Raw genomic sequence first — 22,492 nt, 5'->3', positions numbered from 1 at the left:
AAGAAGCAAGCTTCCAGAGAATAGCAAAGCTATTGCTGCATGCAAACACTCTCTCTGGGCAACAGGTAAGCACCAACTATATGCATATGTACATACATACACACATGTAGAAATAAATATACACCATGTGGGGTTTTTGATTCCTTTACTTTTTAATCAAAGGGAAAAAAAGCTCAGTCAAATTCTCCTCTGTTATACCTGGTGAGAAGAAAAAAAATTTAAAGGAGACTTTTTGGCTCATTAGATTTTAAAAGGCAGATGAAGTGGCCGGGCGCTTTCCAGAGTAAAGAACTCAGCGTTTTTAAATTTAATTAAAATTCGGACAACTCCAAACTAAAAAGTGATGTCAGGTAGAGAAAATTTTTTTTGCAATGTTTTTATAACAATAAAAGATCTGATATACATGAAACAAAACAAAAAACCTAAACTCAGGAAGGAGCAAGACTTTTGCTTCCATAGTTTTTCTCCATCTGGCTGCTTGCTTTCAAGAGTATAAGCTTTTTTACCACCATAATCTGTGTCCTCATTAGGTGGATCTCTTAACATGATTAACATTAGAACTATACTAGCAAATTTCACTAAAATAGATTTGGCCTCTGTTCAGACTAACTGCTTTTTCTTCCAGGGGAGTCACAGGTGGGAGCTCTAAATGAGGATTAAGGGTTTTCAAAGAGAAGAAGAACACCCTGTCCATGGTTACACGTGACAAAGACCATTCTTCATTCTTCCCATCAGTCTTAAGTGGGACCATGCTCACTGCCCACAGCTCCCCAGAGGCCATAGTAATCCGTAGAGGTCCAGAGACACTATCCCACAGTTCAAAACGGATACTTCTTCTGAATCCCTGCACCCACCAGTGCGCTGTGTCACCACTCAATGTGGCAACACCAGCAGGACAGTTGGCAGCTCAGCACTCTCCATGCTTTAAAGCACTACTCTGGCCCTGCAGAAAGCCAAATTCCCACTGATCTCCACAGGTGTACTCCGGCCCTTCAGGATGTAGAAATTATCTCAGATTATTCTCGTAGATTTGAACAACAGTAGGAAATTCTTTACATCTTGTTTGGAAATTATGCTAAAGTCTCATGTGGGTTCATTCTAGCTTTGCAATTCACCTACACAGGGAACTCTATAAACTATTCGACACCACAAGACACATAAATCAACAAATTCATAGCGATGTCTCATAAAGTACTTCTGCAAACAAACTGCAAATCAGCCATACGTTAAACACAAGGCCATTACTAATCAGTGCGGATATGCAGTTTGATACCCTCACCTTTCAGCAGCAGGGTCAGCCTCTGCAGCTCCCAGTCCCACCTTTCTGTGGCTGGTTCCTGCTTCAGCAGTCTCCCCGTTGTGCCAGTACAACTGTCTGCAGGGACAGATGGTGAACAGGACTGGAGAACTGAACTGGGCTACACGGAGCTTCTCTCCCTCTCACTCCAGGGGATTGTTCTGAATTCCCAATTATGTTACGCATACAAACACAGACACATGTGGGAGAACAGAATAGTGGTGTAAAACAAAAAACGGGGCAAGAAAGCCTGCACAAAACCATGGCTTCACACACTCACTGTCATTATGAGTTTAACAAGTAGTGGCTTGAACCAGCTCTCAAATCACAGTGGATGTTACAAGGGATGTTAGTTTGAGCAGCTTAAAAGCAGCCCCAGGTTGCAGATCTTTGTGAAACCACAGTGCATATCAGATTGCTGACCTGTTTGGCAGTTTAACATCACATCTGAAGGCAGTGGTGAGCAGGTCTGCAAGTGACTGCTTTCCTAGCTTGGCTTCATCAGTGATTAAGACATAGAAAAAAGGCAGAAATGGCACAAGGAAAAAAAAAATTTAAAAGATATTTTGCCCTTTTTAGTAATATAGCTCAGTTTATGAAACTATACCACAGCTTCTGCAAAGATAATGAAGATTTAACTCAAAAAATCTTGATCCCACTGCAACTTGTGATAAAACTTCCATGCACAGACGTTGCACTTTACTATTTCAAAACATTTCGCCAGCAACAGTTACAAACTGGCCTTTCAAACGTATACGATGGGCTACGTAGCTCAGTGAAAGCACAAGTTATTGAAGTTCTATCCTCTTACTATTTTCATAACGTTTAGGTCAAGTGCTGTAGAGCAGCATCACAGAAAACCCCTTCAAGATTCACTCCAAGTGAGTCAGGAGCAGCCACCTTCTCCCTAAGTGTGGGAAGCAGAAGAATGAGAAGGCAAGTAAAACTGTCAGTACAGGGAGTTGTCTATATGTTATTTCTCTGTAAAAACACAAGCACTGTACAATCTTAAAAGTCCTTTTCGGACATTGTGTCACTACTAACAGCTAATATAACAGGAAATTTTAAGTCAAATAGCACATTAGCCAAAACAACACCAATAAATAGCAAAGTTGCCAGGCTTAGCATAAAAATGAAACACACTAATGAAACATAGTGCAGTTTGTTCATACCATGTGCAGTCTAGAATCATGCATAATGTAACAGTGCAACTGCTAACAGCAGGCTCACAGAAGATAATTTACACTTGTTTTTATGGACATGAGGAACTGATCTTTGAAGTTGTCCCTAATGAGATTCTGCTTGGCCCTAACAGCATCCTGAGAGAATGTGCTGGTTTTCTCCCCTGCATCCGGTGCATATTTATAATGCAGGATCCAGACTTATTTAAATTGCACAGGCAGACTGGTGTCCCCCCATGCCATCGCAAAGTCAGATTCTCACAGTGGGGGAAATACCTACTAAAATGTCTCAATTTACCTTCAAGTCTTTTTTGTAATTACCCATACCACCTTTACTAATTACCAAAAGATACATGGGAGTTAATGAATAAGGTTTCTTTTTTTCTTTGTGCAGTTGAACTCCTAACTTGATTAAGCTGCCAGGTCACTGGCAGCTGTATCACACATTGCAGAAGACATGTCCAAAATGCAGTCACATAAGGCTCCTCAGAGAAAACAGAAGTGTAGCTGTGTAATGGATCAGAAGACTTTATTTCAAAAACACAGGCAGCAGTAGCAGTAAGACAAATAGAAAACGTTCTTTTGCTATGCTCTATGTAGCTATTGCTTTAATACTATACCCACCTGTTTTAAAAAGCCCTTTCAGTTACAGCATCTGCAAGAACCATTAAAACAACATCACCAAAGTCTCCAGTTGCAACACCTACAACTAGGAGATAACTGTGGTACAACTACCGCAAAAGGGCAATGGGTGAAACATATAACCTTCACGGAGAACAGAACTCAACTCCAGAACTCAACTCCGTCATGCTCAAAGAACACAGGGAGTCACATCTGTAGTCACATGTACAGTAACACAACCCTTCTACAATACTGGACCAAAAATGACTGCTAAAGTTAGATAAACATTTAAAAACATTTGGTTTTAATGCTGCCTCATGGAACCAGTCAGTACTTGGAGCACTGCTGCTAACGACCGTCATTGCCCACTCTGAACCAGGGTACTGACCCATGTTTGGCAACAGATTAAGTAAAGACAGCCTAGGTTTTACTCTCTCTTCCATACTTCTCCCAGCTATAGCCACCCATATACCATGGTTCTTGACTATCACTGTTTCAAGCCAAGTATTCAAGTAAACTAGAGCTGACTTTCATTAAGAATAATACACTGAAGCGCAAACTAAAGCAGTTCAGAAAACTTTTTCATGCTCCATTCAACTGTTCCTTCTGCAGGATAACAGCCTTCAGGAGGGTACTAAAATCAGAATGCTAAGGATGGCAACTCCAGCAGCCACCCATGTAGCTGATACATAATATATTTCAGTTATATCATCAGCAAGCCAACATTCTAACACTTAGGCCTTCTTCTGCTTGGAAAATAGGAAAAAAAAATCCATAAATTCTTTGAACATACTTGTCAGCACTGTTCATGCCCTACAAATGCACAGTATATTGTTTAAGATTAGATGACTCAGTGGATAGATAGCAGGATACATGATTTTTCATTTAGAGCTCATTGTCTAATCTGACCCTAAACAAACAGAAATTCTACCCCCTGACAGCTGTTTAGTGCCTTAAAAAAAACACAAAAGGACTCTGCTTTAAAGACATTCATGTAACAAAGACCACCACAGCAACTGGTGTTCTCTGAAGAAACTCTAGTTTGAATGGAGGTAGAGACTAATCTACCCTCCCGGTTCCACGTGAAGTCCCCACAGGTGAGAGATGACAGTCATTTGTGGGGAACTTATGAGGGAAGCTCTAACAGTAACTACAATAGCTCTGTGTGCATATGTGGAGAAAGAGAATTTGTTCCCAGTGCACTGTCTGACACTGCTCACAAGCACACTAAGCCCGAAAGAAGAAAAATTGTAAAGAGTAGAAAAAAAAGTGTGCCTTTAAAGCCACTAGGTTCTGGGCACAGCACTGAAAGGTTCAAATGACCTTGCCTCAGTGTGTTAACGTACAGCCTCTTGGTCAGCATTGCCAGATTCCCTTGTGAACAACTACAAGGCATAAGACTGGAAGCTCAAAATCTAAAAAAGCTTTTGTTAGGAAAATAATAAAACACATACAAACCTGAAAGACAGACTCTGATACTACTGCTGCAACAATAATGTGCCATATATTACTGCTATGCTTCATGCTAGAGCAAGATTGCCTTTAAACACATATGCAGACAGTAAAATCGTAACAAATGAAATACAGCTGTGGGTGCAAGGTGTGCTTTAGGCCAACATCTTATCTCTGGTTATTTCTGGGTATTTGAGATCACTTACCCATTTCTCATCTTCCATTACTCTATATTAGTCACCTCCAGTACATTCCTCTTGCAATGTATTGGATAAGGGTCTGGACCCTAAAGAAACTGCACTGCCTCCTTATAAATAGCTATCCAGAAAATTGCCACTTCTTGTACCAAATCTTCTATAGACCCCCATTTAATTTGAACTATTTAATAAAAAAAAAAAAAAAAAAAAAAACACTCTACAAACTTCCTGACTCTGTTTCAGTTTACACCTTCTAACTCTGCACTGAATAAAATTATTCATAAAAGGTCTTTCTCATTCTGTAGAACAATGTCTTAAAAACCTTCTAAGAGAAATACTGACTGAAAATAGTGACTCTTGCATATCACAGTATTAAAACGATGACACGAACAGACTACCAAGAAAGCCAGGTGATCCAAAGTTAATTTTCAACTTAATACTACTCTTGACAATCTAGACTGAACACAAGGATTCTTTCTGGGAAAATATCCTCTGTATTAATGATATTTAAAATGAATGTGCCTAAAAACGAAAATCCCCCTAAACACAGACCATTTAAATTCCTTGAAACCAGTACCAGAGATTTCCTTTCTTCTCCAGCTCAGAGAAAACGAAGGCTCTACTCTACTTACTTACATTTTAAAAACTACCCGTTTTCTTGAAGGCATAGACAACTAACAACAAATGATGAAAACTTCAAGAGTTAAAGGTCTTCATTTTGTTGCCAAGATGATGTATCAGGTTCCGAGAGGAACAGTATGTGTGATCCTTCCATTAACACAGCGGCACTCTCACAAAGCTGCAATGCAAAGTAGCCGTGCAGAACACCACCAAAGGTCACAGTGCAAGAAAAAAAAAGAAAAAAATTATACCACCCCGAGAGGATTATCATCATCATTTTAATTCTCAGAGGGTGTCTGAAACTCATATTACAGTATTTGATCCGTGCAGCCTCATTATACTGACAACATTTCTAGCAGAAAAACTGTCTTAAGAACTTTGTGCAAACAAAATACAGTCCAAAAGATCTAAGAAGTTGTAATATGAGCCATAACTCTCCTCCAGTAACCCAAAGAGGGTTCCCTAAGTGGAAACTTTCAAGGTATAGAATAATAATGATAGCAGAACAAAATTTGTTCTTCTTCTAAACATGCCTTCCTTTCAAAGCTACAAACATGACTGTTTAACAAACAAATGATAACGGAAAATCAAACTAATGTCAAGAGAGATATAAACAAAATGAGAACAATTTATTTTAAAAACTTGCAAGTAATTTCAAAGATTACACCTGAGTTCTATATAATTTTTTTTATGTAGAATTATGTATTTATTTAGTTCTAATTTATTCACTCCTTTCTACCAGGAGGAAAAGTGAATGCCTGGCTGACTTGAAATTTACAAAATGAACAAACCATAAAGATGACATTTCCCTCTTCTTTAATACCTGTTAATTACCATAATCTTATATGTACATTGTTAACAACCAGAGAAAAGAAGCCCCAGCAAGACTCATAGCTTAAAATTGAGGGAGCCACTTAATCTGGCATCTCTAAGTGACTGGCCCTGTCCCACTGGAAGCAATAAGAGTGTCACTAATCACTGTGTTTAACAAGTATAGGATAAGGCTTCTATTTATTAAATATGCTGGACTGCATGAAATTTTAATTCTGAACAATTATTTTCCTCAAAACTGCTACTTCACCATTCACAGGAAAGAAAATAACCCTTTGGTAATTCTCACTGCTGGCCAAAAATGAATGTGCTTTAAGAAACAAAGAAGCCTACAATAATTAAAAAGTAATGACTTTTTTCTTTGTGCTCCTTACATAAAAGGAGCATGAGGGTAGATACACTGAACTAGCACCTTTTCCTTCCTATAAACTGATACAATAGCTAAACATTTAGGAGTAATGTGCTGACCCTGATGCTCCCAGTCACTACACTCAATTCCTTATACCAGAGAAATTGTAAACGTGGTAAATAGCAAGTTTCCTGGCTTACAAATACATCAGATAAAGTCCCTCTATCATACTGCTTTCTCCTTCCCTCCCCCATTCTCTCTCCATCTGCTGCCCTCCTGGGAAGGGAGTGCTACACTTAATGGCTGTGTGCTTTTAAGTCTAATGTGCTGGATATAAGTTAATGCCCAGTACAGTAAGTGGGGACTCTGCTCCAAGGAAGCCTCCAGTACTGTTTTTTCCTTGTCAACATCCAGTGGAATCTCTGCAGCCCTAATGTCAAGCAGCACGCAAGGAAGAGAGGGGCTGTGAATATGAACTCCACAACCTATGACAAAAACAGCACAATCATTTAATTAGTCTTTTGGTAAAAACAGGAGAGAGTTGGCATTTTCCTATTTGTCTCTCCCCTCAACATAATGATCTAAATTCAGAAAATACGCCCATTACAAAATAGGGCACATAAAAATAGGGCCAAGCATTTCCCTGTCAGGGGAGAGTACACAGGTGAACTCTGTTGACAGCATTTTGATCTACAAGATAAGAGGAAGAAATAACATGGGCTTGATCCATCGGTTATGAAAAAGACAACTGTATTTGGGGATTACGGGTTGACTTGCTCTCTAGCCATCCTCTCTGCCCTCACCCTGAAAGATTCAGCAGCAGCGTGCAACACCAATGTTCATCCACCAGCATTTTGTTTCAGCCAACCTTCACGCAGCAGATCCTGCAGGATACATATACAGTTGATGTGCCAGAGAAATCTCCAGGTTTATGGAGGTTAAGACCAAGCTTTATGGTCAACTCTTCAGGAGATAAATAAAATGACTGCAACTCTAGGTACCTAAAGTTTATGGTTTGTAATCCAGACTTGCAATTTTCTGCTCTAACACTTGGTACTGCTCCAGGCACATTACCGGCTATTGTACGTGCTACTGGGTACAAGATTATCATATGCTCTCTTTTTGTTGGAAGAAGACAACAAAATAAAAATCATAAATTAAGTCTAGTCACACTACAGGAGTGAACTGGTTTGACTTCAGTATCACAGTATCACAAACTTGCCCTCTGCAATGTAAGACCTAAAAACTGCAATCTTAATGGCCCACATCAAAACCAAGAGTAAATGGGCAAAACCTGAATTTTCAAATCCCATCAAACAACAAGTTCTTTATATCTTCTGAAATACTTTCTATGAAAGATGTGTAGGTATATATGCAGGCATGCTGACCTCCTTCCTCTATTTTGCACTGCTCTGCAAGCACACATCACAGAAAAAGACCAGGAAGGCAGTATCAGACCTTCTGCAAGCAGAAACAATCACAATGAAGTCCATGAAACTACAACTGCATATGCCAAGTATGAGTCAAACCACTGGAAATAAGAAGCCATTGCTTCAAGGACCAAAACTCACAACTTGCTGGAATCCTTCCTAGGGACTTGGAAAAACCTGGCACGAATTAAAAGGTGAATGATTTTGCCATGCAAAACCGAGGGGACTTCCTGACCACCACTTGCACTCCGCTTTCTCTGCCAGCACTCATCACTCCAGGCAATGCAAGTAACCAACCCCTATGTCAAACTTCACTGTATTTTCAAAAGTAACTTTATAGCTTGCTGTAAGAGATGCATATTTTAAAGAAATCTCCCTGCCTCACTGTATTTCTATGATGCATAAGCATGGTTTTTTTTTCAAGTTATGCCACAACATTTTACAGAATTCAAACCAAAACTTGTCAGGTACTCTTTTGGGAAGACGACATGCTAGCCCTCCATTTATGAAATTCTTCCACAGATACTCACACTAGCCAACTGACTCGGAAATCAAGCCACCTCTGGTAGCTCAAGACTGGAAATGTAAACTCAAAGTTACCATGCAACATTCAGTACAAAATTGATGTTTGTCAGCAACACTTCAGCACTTCTGAAATAGTCCCGCATCAAACATAAGTTGCATACAGTAATTTAACACAGACCTCTAAATCCTCATTGTTTACAGGGCTTCCCTTTTTCTTATTTATCCAATGAGATATTCAAACAAGGATTTGTAAAATAAAATAACAAGATGTGTGCTAGGTAGGTGCAGCACTTTCCTTGGGCTTGGAATAGCCATCCGACATAGGAAACACGTGCTCTCATCACTGCTGGCAGGGAGGACCAGCCTCATCCTGCCACAAGGAAAAAAGATTAGCCAAAAACTCTATGATGAGATTCCCAGTGTGGGGCCTGCAAATTTTGTAAAGTATTAACTCCCTGCTTGGAAATCTATACTCTAGAAGTTGTTTCACAGGATAGATTGCCCTCTCACCCTTCAAGCATTACACAAAAGCAAGAACCTACTGCTTCTACAACCATATCCCTACTGCCCTGATATTTTAAAAAAAAGAAATTATAAGCTTCCAGTGACAGTACAACATCCTGATTGTAATGTACATCCACCTTTTTTGCCTGGCTACTTCACAGTAAAGAACCCCCCTCGGTGAGCAGTGTCCCACCAGCACAAGGTACTGTGGTAGGGACCGCTGCTGCAGAAAGCATCGCTGGTCAGATCCCATCACACACCTCCCATAAAATAAGAACACACTCTATATTGTACACAAGACATGAAACCGTAAGTCAGCTGTCACTCAGTATGACTGACCACTACATAGGTAATGTAGAATCAGATCATGTAATGAAAATTTCCATTTATAGTGCTCAGTTACTGAAACAGCCTTACAATTAAAATACTTGTTACCTGAAGGCTTCTTTACAGGAATAATACAGCATAAAAGAACATTAACATACATGTGCATAAAAAACAATTTTCTTCCTTTCTCCCTCTAAGGGTTTTAACTCCTATTTTAACTACAGCAGTTAAGACTGACTCTACAAGGTGTTGTTTTAACAGCATGATTTTGTCAATGAAGCAGTGAAGAAATGTCCACCTCCTCCCATCCATGCCTGCTGGCTGATCAGTAAGCTTGCTGCCCTCCCACCTGTGTCGGCCACCCCCATAACCCACTACTGGTGAGGCTACACCAAGAAAGAGATCACTAAAAGTAGCTCATTGGGGGGAACAAAGAAAACCCACCACGGAATGGACTTTTTAGTTTAGACTATTTCAGCTGTATGATCTATACAGCTGCCTCCCAAGACTGCCGACACTCCTGGGAAGGTGGCAAAGCGTGTGGCACAGAAGCAGGAGCGAGCAGCCTGGGAGCGGCAGGTTCAGCCCTGAAGTCTGTGTACCAAGGACTTCCCTCCTTCCAGCCCTGCAAGCAACTACAGGCACCACTTTTACATTCAGACAACCAGTGGTAATTGCACAAGGCTAACATACCTCATACCGAGGGACTGACTGATTTTGATAGGTTTGGAGACTGCTCTGGCAGCCTGCTCCCACTAGCACTAGAGGTAAAAGGATTTTATCACCAATTTAAACCAGATCTGGCTTCCATCTTAGGACAGCGCAATGTGGAAATATAGTAATTAATAGTGTGATGGTGACAAAAATTATTTTAAATTTGTCCTACATTTATAATAGTAATATCGGCACTTTTACAGCCTCAGCCTTCCAGGGATGTCAGAGCATTTTTTTAAAGGTAGTTTGCTATTACTCCTTTTTACAACAACAAAATGAAAGGTCAGAAACTTAATTTTTCGAGAAGTTTAGCATATTACGACTACACTGCATTAACACAAGGGGCCTAAATTTGAGTTTTAATTACAAAACTGCAGTCCCTGAGCCTTATATCACCAGTGTATGAACACTTCACTTTCAACATGTATCTCAAAAGGCTTTAAATGTAAGCGTATCCACACATTAAAGTCTTCATTCTCATTTTGAATGTTAAATTTAAGTTTAGAGCTTATGTTATGCTTGGATTTTTGCAAAATAAGTAATTGTAAATAACATAAAATCATTAAGATCAGTAGAGATCTTAACTCACACAGACATGCACACGCTCCAGTAAAAGTGTTTTCTTAATGACGATTAAAATTAGCATCTTTGCAACTCGGCTTCCATTGTTCTGTGGCAGAAGAATCAGAAAATGCAATCAGTTAATGGCCCTCTTCTTCAGTGGGGACTATTTATTTTAGGACAGCTGTAAGGATCCTCACCTACAGCTGTCGTCCTCCCGACCTTTCTGCTGGAATCCCCACGCCGCTGCGGGGAGAGCCCAGCTGCTCCGGGCAGCTGTTGAAGGGCTGCTGTTGTTGGCTTAAGAAAAACAGGTTTGTTTTACTTAACGTACCAGCTTGTAAACTGCTGCATTTCAGTAGCCACCCATGCCACTGAGGGACCAGCGAGGGAAAGGAGACTAGAACTACACAAAGGTAAACTGACTGATTGTGAGCCATGACCCCAGTAAAAACCCCGTGTCCAAAAGTAAGGCTCAAGTTTTAACTACACTCATTCAATGTACTCACGTTTTCACAATTAGAGCTTAAATGTAACTTGATTGTTTGAGGTAGTACTGTTTTTTTCAATTTCTTTAGAAAAATAAGTAGTAAAAATGAACTTGGGTGGTCATGAGCTACATATGCTTTTATAAGAAGTGTCATTAATGGACAGACCAACAATTTCCACCAAAACCATGATCCTCTACCACATCAGTATCAACTGAAATAGCCTGCCCAGTCACACCAGGCATAGCTAACTAGCTTAAGACTGAATCTGTATTCTCTCAACCAATATTTTTACACGTACAAACTCCACTATTCCGTAAATGTCAAATGAGTCCATATTCTACTAATGCCAAGTCTTTCCCCCTCCCCCTAAATACCACACACCTTATATGACACAAAAGTTAAGAATATTACAAATCAAATGCATGATTTCCCACTAATCTCAGAGGGAGTTTATAAAACCCATTAAATGCAGGATGGTTTCCCCAAGAAAAAAAAAAAAGGCAAGATCCTATTTCTCAAGGTTAGTAGTCTAATAAGATCTCTGGGTCTTAACAATTTAAAGCTTCGTCACAGTTGAAAGTTTTTTCTTCTATGATTATACAGTTATATTTTTATATCACTATTATTATTATATATACACATTTACACACACTCATATATTCAAATACTTTATTCAACTACACATATATAGTTCTACTAATATAAAATGCTGTTTACACTCTTTGTTTTAAAACAAGAATATTCACATGGGGAATTACTCCCATACAGAAAAGGCAGTAAAATTATATAGTTACAGATTGTTCAATGTATCTCCAGGTATGTATAAACTCATTTAGAAGACTTCTGCTCTGGGCCTGCCAAATGGGCATTTTCCATGACAGATACACAAAGTTTATTTCACTTTCCCCTTTTTTCCCCCCCATGAAAGTAAATGGTGTGTTGTACCCAAACAGGAAGATTTTTCCCTCTGGTTAAAACCTAAGTAAATACATTTTCCATTTGGATTAGTCCCATTTTCTTCTCAGGTCCTTTCCATCGGACTCATGGAACAAACAGTGAGACAGGAAGGTTCCACAAAACTGAGTCTTAGTAATTCCTGATAAATTAAAATGGTTTAAAGACCCACTGTAGTGGTTGCTGTAAAGCTGCAGAGTTAAAAGGAAAAAAAAAAAAAAAAAAAGTCTTACAAAAAAACAGAGAACACCCTAAGCAAATGACAAATATACCTGATGAATTCAATTATCTTCTAAGTTTCGTAATTTTTACTTTTTGCTTACAATAGTAGAAATTTTCTCTATCTTCTCTACTTTGAGGCTGCGGTTTCACAGGATGAAGCCTTCTGCAGCTTAAAGCACACCTGCCCCAGGCTGCCAGCTCCTCCTGCGTGTTCCCATCCTACATCCCACTGCTGCTCACTGGTATTGTTAGCACCACTGACAGTAGCCTCACACAGAATATCTCAAGGGTCTAAATGGACTTACAAGCTTTTTTATTTTTTAAAAAAAAAAAAAACCACACCTTATAATACTTGGCAGCACTATACCAAAAAAGCAAGAAGCATTTGCCTCTTTGAAGTGACAATTCCTGACAAAAAATGGCGAAGTACAAAGATTTTCAGAAGAATAATAATCATCAAGGAGCAAAGGCAGGCACATTATAATTGTTATTATTTTGCAGCTGCCCTTTAAAGCAGGGAACTAAGGTGATGCAGTTAATTAAAACTAACTGAAAGTAAACATGACTTGTACAAAGCATTCAAATAGAAACATAACATCAGAAAATAAGTGAAACCTGTGGGTGGGAGCATTGCTTCAAGAAGACAAGACATATAACACGATATCCCTTTATCCAAAAAAATCGTACAGTGAAAATTGTCTTTAGAACACCTATTCAAACATTAATTAGACCGGACAAACTGATTCGAAAGTCATACTATACCAGAGCTTAAGTAACTGACAAAACTGCTGTCACAGCCAGCCCAAGCAAAGGGAGCTTTAATACACTGTTATTTACCTAATAGTACACTTAAACAGATTCACTAAGAAGTGCTGGTGTAAAAACACATATAAAGATGATAAAAGAGAACTGTATCCCCGCTGATTCAACTACATGACACTGTCATGTGAAAGGCCCAAAATGAAAGCAGGAGAAAAAGTGCAAGACACATGTCCCACGGAGCAGGCAGTGTAACACCAGCAGGTCCTTCATTACCAGGTTTTTGCTGGCGATATCCCACAGACTCTTCATTTACTCTGTGTGAGGAGAGTGAGGTGAGTTGGGCCCAAAGGATACTAGAACCAGAAATGGCTCAGGACACACCAAGAATCCAGTTCTCACCTTTGCACATGAAGATGCATATCCATGAAGAAATTACTTTTTAAAAAAATCATTTTCTTTAGGAAAGAACAATGTCCTTAAACAGCATCCAGCCTCAGATTTATGGTATGCATCAGGGCCCTGTAACAATATATCGCCCTGCTATTCACATACATGTCATAACGCTCAGCTCCCATGTTGCTTTCTTATTATCCCATGATTTTTTTAAATAAATTTTTTACTAGAGAAGAACAAAACCACCTCAAACTCCCTTTTAAAAAAAGAAAATATGTATGCATTACTTTAAGATAGAAAAACAAAAAAGCAGACTGTAAAACCAAATCAAATCAAACAACGTCAGCAGCTGCAGCAACATGGCACTAGCAAAGATACAAGAGGGTAAAAAGATCATGATTTCTTTGTTAATACTGCTTTTGCTGATTTTCTGTTCAGGTTTCTCGCTCGATGACATCCTCTTTCAGAAATACGCACAACACTTCCATGACAAAACACAGGGAAGACAAATAAGGACCCCTTCTGAAGCTACCACACAATCTAGTCTCTCCTCCCCAGAAATAACTCTATTGTTCTTACCATCACACAAACCCACAGCCATAGTCATATCTTCACTTCCCTGCTTTCCCCTACCCACAACTCTAGACACCTGGTAGGATCCTGTCATTTTTTTTCCACGGCAGGTTTTCTAAAACCCATCACTTGCTAATCCAGATCTACACCTGAACTCCCCTCCTGCACTGAAACATTGCTTTCCTTGCTTCCACTGTAAATCTGAGACTAATCCCCTTCCAATTTTTCTAAATTTTGATATCCCTTTTAGTATGCCACACCCTTCCTTGAAACCAAATTACTGATTTTAAGAAAGATGCAGCATTTCAGTTAAAAATCCTTTAAAACACTGTCACTATATTGTACTTTATAGTTTCAGTATTTATTTCAATTAGACAGTTTCTCCAAACAAGTAAGATATCTTAAGACATATGTCAAGTCAATACCATTTAAGAGACAAACAAAATTATTAGAGAAGTAGCTGTATAAATGCTTGTGAGTTTCTGAAACAAAACATGAGCAATATTTACAGTGTTGAACATCACACTTAGTCCTAAAACCAGTTCCCACTGAAATCAATGTCAATAAGAAGGAGTTCTTTAAAACTGCTTTCTACATTTCTTTTGTTTGTTCTGAATTCATTCTCTACATAGAATTTGTACTTAATGTCAGTTAGAAGTGCAGTCTGTAGGGCAAAACGTGCAAGAGGACTTGGCTGACGAAAGGTCTGGAAAATGAATCAAGAAATGGAAATATTTCTAAAAGAAGAGTCACATCGTCGTTGTAGTAATAAATCAAATGTAATCAATGAAAACTTTTTCCACCTTCAAAAGTCACAACCACGACAGACAGTCTTCGGCATCCTTCCTGAAGTTGCCTTTAGGAAGATTGTAACCACACGAAATCCTATTAGAAGGTGCTGAACCCCTACATTGTGACTCTTCCGGCAGGCTTCTACATAACAAAAATGCAATGAAGTACCATACAACTTTTCTCCCCCTTATTATGCAAAATCCTTATCAAATTCAATAGTGTGACGTTGTTCAAAATCCTGACTAACAATGGCACGCAGGAGGTCAAAAGATGTCCTCTTTGTTTTAGTTTCACGTGCTTTTCAGTCTATTAATGTTAAAAGAAAAAGAACCTTCACAGAAATAACCGATAAAGATCAAACCTAACTAAACAATGGGAAGGAAATTCAGAGTTAAAACTGGTACTTAGCTCTTAACACAAACCATTGTGCCTAGGCACTGTGCAGCAGAATGATCCTGCGGGTCAGACAATATGCAGGAATAACAAGGTGAGGTAAGAAGCCTTCAGCTCCCCACTTCCCATGCTTTTGTTGGTTTAAGTTCGGGCCAGGGACGTTATTTTAACGCCGTATTTGTATTTCTTGGGAGGAACTACTGGGCAGCCCCGACTCCTTTGTGCTGCGGGTTGCGAGTGGAATGCAGCATGCGGCACACGTTCCACTCGCAACCAGGAGGACAAAGGATTCACTGATCAGGGGGGACAATTAGTCCCAATTAGGCCTATTTCGCAGCTGAGTGTAAGGACTGGGGGAAGGGAGCTTAAATTTTAAAGCAATGGGTCCCTCAGGCGAGTTAAAGCGAGATCAGTAAAGTGAGTTTCAGAACTTGGACCCTGCTCGTCATCGCTGGGGCAAGTTTCACAAAGTCGGTGGCACTGCCCCTCAGGCAGCAAGGGTTATCTCCAGGAGATGCTGGAGCAGCGTTTCTCAATCACTGCCATCTCAGAAATCTGATAACCATTTTGCCTATCAGCTAATGTGACTAACCAATTTTTCCAGTTTTCAATCCACTCCTTCAGCAGCCGTTCTCAGTTTCAATGCACAGGCAGGCTCACACGCAGACACACACACCGGCGATGTCAGGAATACTCACATATGCACATGCGGAGGCTGGAACCTGCTCTGATTAATGTTGTAGTGTGTAAACGCCTGCGTTGGGTTGGAGCTGTATTCATCCACCGTTATGGTAACTTTGCCTTGTGAAGGAATTCCATGAGCCATCCTTCCTCCTTATGGACATGAGCAGCTCACAACTTCCCAAGGCCAGGAGAGGGGTAGGGCATGGTGTTCCAGGCTGCTCCCGACTCCCAGCAGCTCCTCATCAACTCCGCAGACCTCTGCCAGGAGAAAAAGACAGCACACATGGCTATAAACTCAAAGGAGATGTAAACATACACAGACATATTACTCTATCCTCTCCCAGTTTCCATTCAAAGACCTTTTTCTATATTTTTAATGTACCCATCACCCAACTCCCTAAGCATTCCTATTCACATTTTTTTTAATTGCCTCATCATTTACCTCCATCATCATTACATACATCCAAAGGATGAATGAAGTAAGGCTTTATCTTCAGAAAAAAAAAAAAAACACTGTGTTGAAAGCTCCAACTAAATACTCCACATTTACTATTCTTTATTTTAAATAACATCTTGTGCTAATTGCAGCCATGAAAATTAACAAGTGGACCCAGTTTCCTGAAGGACAAATGGCTTCCCACAAATACACATACTGTTTTCAAGGTCCTGTTTTAGCTTTACAAAGTAAGTTACATTCGAGAGACTTAAGAGAAGCTGATGCAAAGCAGAAAATTTTACAATTGCATAGCAAAAGGTACATCCAAATACCTTTGAATTAAAGTATTCATCTGCCCAGAGAAAGGCTAGTATCTAGACAATCTTAACAAAATATCCATGTTACACTGCACTAGCTATAAAACTGGTTCTGATTCATCACCAGACAGTAATGATTTATCTGACAGATTTAAGTGCGATTTTATGCATAAATATTTCTGTGTAAGATGAAAGAAATACGCTCTTCCCTCTCTATGCATCCCTATCTTTCACTTCTTCAAAGTGCTCCGAAACATTTTGCATTAAGACTGGAAGCATTCTATAATATGAGTGTAAGCCCAACAGCCAGAAACTTCCCAAACCTGATCTCCGTTGAGTTCCCTGCACAAAATCCAAGCTTTAATTTCTTCAATCAATAAACTGAGGATACCTCAGCTGCCTTCCTTTCAGAGGGACTTTGTGAAAATTGATCAGCTGATGTTGGAAGAATACTTTCAAGATGAGCAACTCTTTAAAAGCCCTGTTTATGAGGCAGATGCTCAGCTGGGGCGTGCTATCCTAGCTGCAAGGACTTACAGGAAATTGTAACACTTTGCATCAGTTGGTCCCCCCCTTTATTTGCTACACGCAATAGCGGATTTGTTGTATCTGGTGTGTAATTTACAAAAGTAAACCAGTGCTTACTAGGAAGACAAAGAGATAGGAAAGAGAAGAAGAGAGGGACCTGAGCCCTGGGTATCAAACTAAACAATATTTTTCCAGTGCAATATTCCTGGACTTCTCTTAGCTCCCAGACAGAAATATGTTTGCCATGTGTAACGTTAAACATTTGGAATCTTTGATTTGTATTCAAAATATATTTTTAATACAAAGACTAATTTCCAGTTTGGCATGAAGCATGATAAAATGCCCTGCAAATGGCAGATGGCCTGCTATAGGCCATTTATTTTACTATTTTACAACCTCAGGCCTATGTGGGCTTCCATATGTTAGTTGGGTTAAGACATTCTGCAACCTTCATTCCAGTAATTAGGTTCTATCCTTCATCTTCTTCAGCATTGGAGGGGGAAAAAAAAAAAAAAAAAGAAGATGAAACTAAACCATAAAGTTCCCATTTAAAAACTGAGTCACTAGTGAGACAGTGTAACTCCATGACTAAGGTTATGGTCTGTTCTTTGCACTAACCCCCTCCTAAGAATAAGTGCAATAGTTTCAGGAGTAAAAATTAGCAAGGTGAGCTTTACTAAATCAGATCTTTGCTGTGTTAGATGTGATGCAAGATGCGGTGCAACAACTGCTCACGAATCATAATGTAGTGGTTACCATACAAAGTTTGCAGCTGTTTCCTTAATTTCCCTCACAATTATATTTTAGTGTTATTTTGCATAACAGTAAAACACAACACCTGCTTCAAATTGCAGTCCTGTTCCAAGTACTGTAATTCTTTTGAGATAGAAACTACGAAGAGTGTGCAACACAGAGCAGCATAATTGCCCTGCACTGAAAAGTAAATACAAATGAAAACATCTTCCTGTTAGAGAAATGACTGTCATTAACAAGAATGCTAGCCATCAAAGCTCCCAGGAAAAAAACCCTAAGTTTTTCTTTTACACAGCAAGAACTTCAGCGTCTGCATAAATTAAGTAGTGTGAAAATTACATGTCTAATGTTATTTTTTCGCAATTAAAAGCTACAATACAAAACAACAGTTAGACCAACAACAAAAATATGCTTGGGCTTTCAGAAAAGCTAAATCACACTATTTTCAGTAATCTAGCATAAGAAAGGTCAGAAGATTAAATTTCATATTATAGTTCACTCATGGAAAAAAAATCCAATTTGTTCATGAGAGTGAATTATACATAAAGATAATAAGCATTTTTTACAAGGTTTATAACAATCCATGTTACAGAAAGAAATTACAACTAACTGGCATAAAACAAATGATAAGCGGATACTTGAATAGCTGTATTAAATACTTTAAAGTTGACTTTCAGTAAGATTATAAGTATATAAGCTGCAATTGCTTCCCATTGTTCCAATCTTTAATCTTAAGAATAAATCTCTATGCTTAAATTAAGACAAAGCCGAACAAAGCATCCTTTTAAAATGAAATTCAACAACAAATGCCGGACCGGAAAAAAAGTAAAATTTGAAGCTCGCTTCTGTGTCAATTTTCTAATTTCCATGTAGTGCTTCACAGAGTACTACACCTCACCTACCGCAAGTATCTAATTATTACCTTCTTTACTGTGAACTTCCCTAAAAAAAATACCAGAAAGGAGCTGAACACTTCAAAACTTTAAAAACAAATTTATTTTAGGCCCAAGATTAAAAAAAAAAAAAAGGCTACTTTGAATCACTACCGTTCTTCTTTCTCCAACCCCAATCACTCTTTGAAGATTACACGCAGGAGATGAGTACAAAAGAATAAAAGTTGCATTATTTTTCACATCTGTCAAGTAAAACAACGTGCAGTATCTTCCATGCCTTACGTGGCAGTTTTAAGTAAGAATGACTATATTAAAAACCTAAATGAAGGGGTTTTACATGTCGTGTTTCCCCAGATACAGCTGTTATCCTGGGAGCAACAAACCCTTCCCAGCGTGGATCTGTACCGCCGCTGAGCCAGGAGATGTGCTATTGTATACGTCTGCTCGGCTTTACAGGTATAAACCGGCACTTTTTCATAAAAGGGCTGACACAAACTTACGCGCAGCTAATTTTAAATCAGTCTGCTACCGCCGTGTCAAAAAACTATCACAAAATATGCCCAGATAAGTCATTTTAAAACGTAACGCTGTATCTCACGGAGAGCCACACACACAAGCTCTACGTACGTACACGCACATACAGGCACGCGAAAAACGCATTTCCCCCAAATAAAATATTTACGCCTTCCTCATCTGAATTTCAAAAATGTGCCTCCTGGCTGGTCTCGGGTTGTAAAAGAAAATTTAGAAAGGCAGAAGACGGAAAGGGTTAATCGCGTGTCAACACCTTCCGTTGCTACATCCACCATCCCGACACCGGCACCGCAAACCACACGTTACCCCCCGCCCGGAGCGCGGGCACCTGCCGCCGCAACAACCCCCCCGCACCCCCGGGTCTCACCCCGCGCCTCGGGGGTTATTTCGCAACTGCCCCACCAGCCCCCGCGACGCTGCGCCGCAGTTTGCGGCCAACTCCGCGCTCCCGCCTGCCCACCAAGTCCGAGGCGGAGGCACCGGGGGCGGCGGGGGAGAAGAGGGGTGGTGCTGGACCGCGACCCCCCCCCTTCCCCCGCCGCCCCCCGGTACCTGGGCTCCCGCCGCTCCCCGCCTCCGCCCGCCGCCGGCTCCCGGGCCGCCCCGGCCGTGGCCCCGCGGGGCGCCGGGCTCGCCCCCCCGGTGATTGATGGCTCCGGGTGGCCAATGGCTCCGGCGCGGCCCCGTCCCGGCGTGTGCCGCAGCCCCCGCCCCGCGCCCCCTGCCCGGCCCGGCCCCCCCCGGCCCCGGCTCGCCACCGAGGGGCATTTCGGCAATTTTTGCGCGGTACGTGCCTTGGCGCACAAAGTTCGCATCACAGCCCCCACTGCCACAGAACCGAAATGATTTCTTTTGGGGGGGGGGGGGGGAAGGATGCTCAGGGGAGGATGCAATAAACTCCACAGCGAGCCGCGGGCGAGCGCGGCGGGGCCCGGGGGGGGGGATGCCCGCTGCTTTTTATTCCGGCAGTGCCCACCGCGCCGTCCCCCGCACCTCGCCCCCACCCCCCGAAGGTTTCCAACTGCTTGAGGCCTCCGGGATCAGGGTTTCAAAGCGGGTTCTCCCGCCGGCCAAAGGGAAACTCCGCCGGGGAACGGCAAAGCGACCCGCGTTACCCTCCGTACTTTTGCAGCGTGTGCGTGTGTGTGTGTGTGTCCCCTCCCTCACCCACCCCCCCGGGTCCCTCCGCGCCGGGAGCCCCGTCCCCCGCCGGCTGCTCGGCGCTGCCGCCCGCCCGCTGGCCCCAGCCAGCACAATGCTCCCCGGCCTACCCTCCCGGCCCCGCCGCGGCGCCCCCCGCCCCGACCCCGAGCCGGCGGCCGCCACACCGCCTCCCGCCCCCGGGGCCGCTTCCACCGCTGCAACCCCCCCCGCCCCGGTCCCCGCCTCCACCCCGGCCACGGAGCCGGGCGGCGGCGGAGGGCAGCGGGGGCACGGCCTGGGGGAGGAGGGCAGGGCAGGCTCGCTCAGCGCCACCGAAAACGCCGCCTCGGCTGTGGGGAAACGCCGCCGCCACACCGGCCCGACCCGACCCGGCGGGCTCGGGGCGGTCACGCCGGGGGAGGCAGGGAGAGCCGGCGGCCAGTTTTATCCTTATTATTGTTTGCAGAAGGCTGGCCCCGCCGCCGCCGGAGCTCCTACCCGCCCCCCCCGCCCCGCTCTCGCCCATGACACGGCACCTCTAACCCGCCGCTTTGTGCGCCGCTGCCCCCCCGCCGGGCTCCCCCCCTCCCCGGCACGCAGGCACCGACCCGGGGCCGCTCACCTTCCCTCCGCCGGCTGCCGCTGCGGGCGGGTCGGGGATGCCTTCAGCGCGGGCAGCGGGGCCGCTCCATGGGGCTGCGGGGGCGCGGCCGGGGCAGAGCCTGCGCCCGACCCCGCGGCGGTGCCCGGCGGCCTGGGCCTGGGTCCGGGGCCGGGTCCGGGGCGGCGGCGAGGGCGGGCGCGGTGCAGTGAGCGGGACTGCCACTGGGGTCAGGGAGCAGGCACCAGGAAACACGGCGGCCGCGGAGCGCTGCTCGCACACACACACACACGCACAGCTCCTCCCGCTGCCTCGCACTTCACCCCCCCGGGCAGGGAGGGAGGGAGGGAGGAATCGCTGCTGCATTTCCCAAGTGCGGCACAGCTTCCCCCCGCCGAGCCGGCGGCAGAGGCCGGCCCGGACAAGGGCTCCGCCGCCCGGCCGGGGTCAGGGCGGGGTGCGGGCTGCCCCGGCCCCGGGGAGGGCTGTGCCGGGAGCCCGCCGGGACCCCCCCCCCCGGGGCAGCGCCCGGGAGGCCGCGGCCGGCTCGTACCCCTCAGACACCGCCGGCCCGGCACCACGCACCGCTGCTCGGCTCTTCCTCCGCCTAAATAAATAATAAATAAATACATAACAATAACAATTTAAAAAAAAAAATCCTCGAAACAGGTTTTCACATGTTCCGCACCTTTCATCGTTAGGTATTAACGCAGTGCTCTGCTCCTTCTGTAGATAAGCTAACCTCAGCAACCAGAAAAACATAAAGAAACACTACTGGAGGGTTAGCCTTTGAGGCTGAACATTGTCTTAGGGTAACTGGGCTTTTCTATGGAGAGGTAGAATCAGGGAGGTTGCTGATGTCTTTTTTTTTTTTGTCTTTTTTTTTTTTTTTTCAAAATCCACAGCAATTGTGTGAACAGCCACAACAGTAACAAAGTAAAGATTAGAGGTGTTTGTTCTTTTACTTTCATGACAGCACACGGAAGAGGGGACTTCCACAGTCATACACTTACAATGGGGAGAAAAAAGAAAAGGAAAAAATTCCAAGTAATTTGGAATAATCGAGCTGACAGAAAATAAAAGCTCCTAACAGGCCCCTAAGAGCAAGTAGTGTCCTACATATTTTAAGCAAGTAATTTTGACTCTGGCTAACCTTCGGATATGCATGGCAACTAGGCAGGTTTTTCTTTGTTGTTGAAAACAATGAGAAGGGTCCCCAGTATTGCCAGACAGAAATCCACTAGGATGGATTGTCCTGTTTAGAAGCATAGCAAATTAGGAAAAATCAACCTAAGAAAACACTAAACAGCATAAGTTTTTTCAAAATTTCACGTTAGACCTTTTGGTCTGATTTTTTTTACTATTGTCATTTTCCCTTTTAATAGAAGCAAGCACTGTGAACCACCAAAGGAA

General features: G+C 42.6%; 1 protein-coding gene across 3 annotated transcripts in view; it reads right to left on the bottom strand.

Annotated features, from left to right (window-relative positions):
* The window catches only part of MPPED2 (metallophosphoesterase domain containing 2), a 107,510-nt gene extending 86,111 nt beyond the window's left edge, over positions 1-21,399 (bottom strand). The window contains exons 1-2 of one of the 3 annotated variants that reach the window (XM_074884569.1): positions 21,101-21,399; positions 15,889-16,132 (exon numbers count right to left, since the gene is read on the bottom strand). In XM_074884569.1, the coding sequence (XP_074740670.1) occupies positions 15,889-16,016 (128 nt within the window). In that variant the 5' untranslated portion in view covers positions 16,017-16,132; positions 21,101-21,399. Of the gene's footprint in view, positions 1-15,888; positions 16,133-19,887; positions 19,933-20,641; positions 20,659-21,100 lie in introns of those variants that run through there. The other 2 variants (XM_074884571.1, XM_074884570.1) reach the window with 2 other exon arrangements.
* Positions 21,400-22,492: the final 1,093 nt, after the last annotated feature.

The sequence above is a fragment of the Strix uralensis genome, chromosome 15 (assembly GCF_047716275.1).
Source record: "Strix uralensis isolate ZFMK-TIS-50842 chromosome 15, bStrUra1, whole genome shotgun sequence".
Lineage (NCBI taxonomy): Eukaryota > Metazoa > Chordata > Aves > Strigiformes > Strigidae > Strix > Strix uralensis.
Note: the sequence above shows the minus strand (reverse complement) of the source record. Positions and strands in the feature narration are given on the sequence as shown.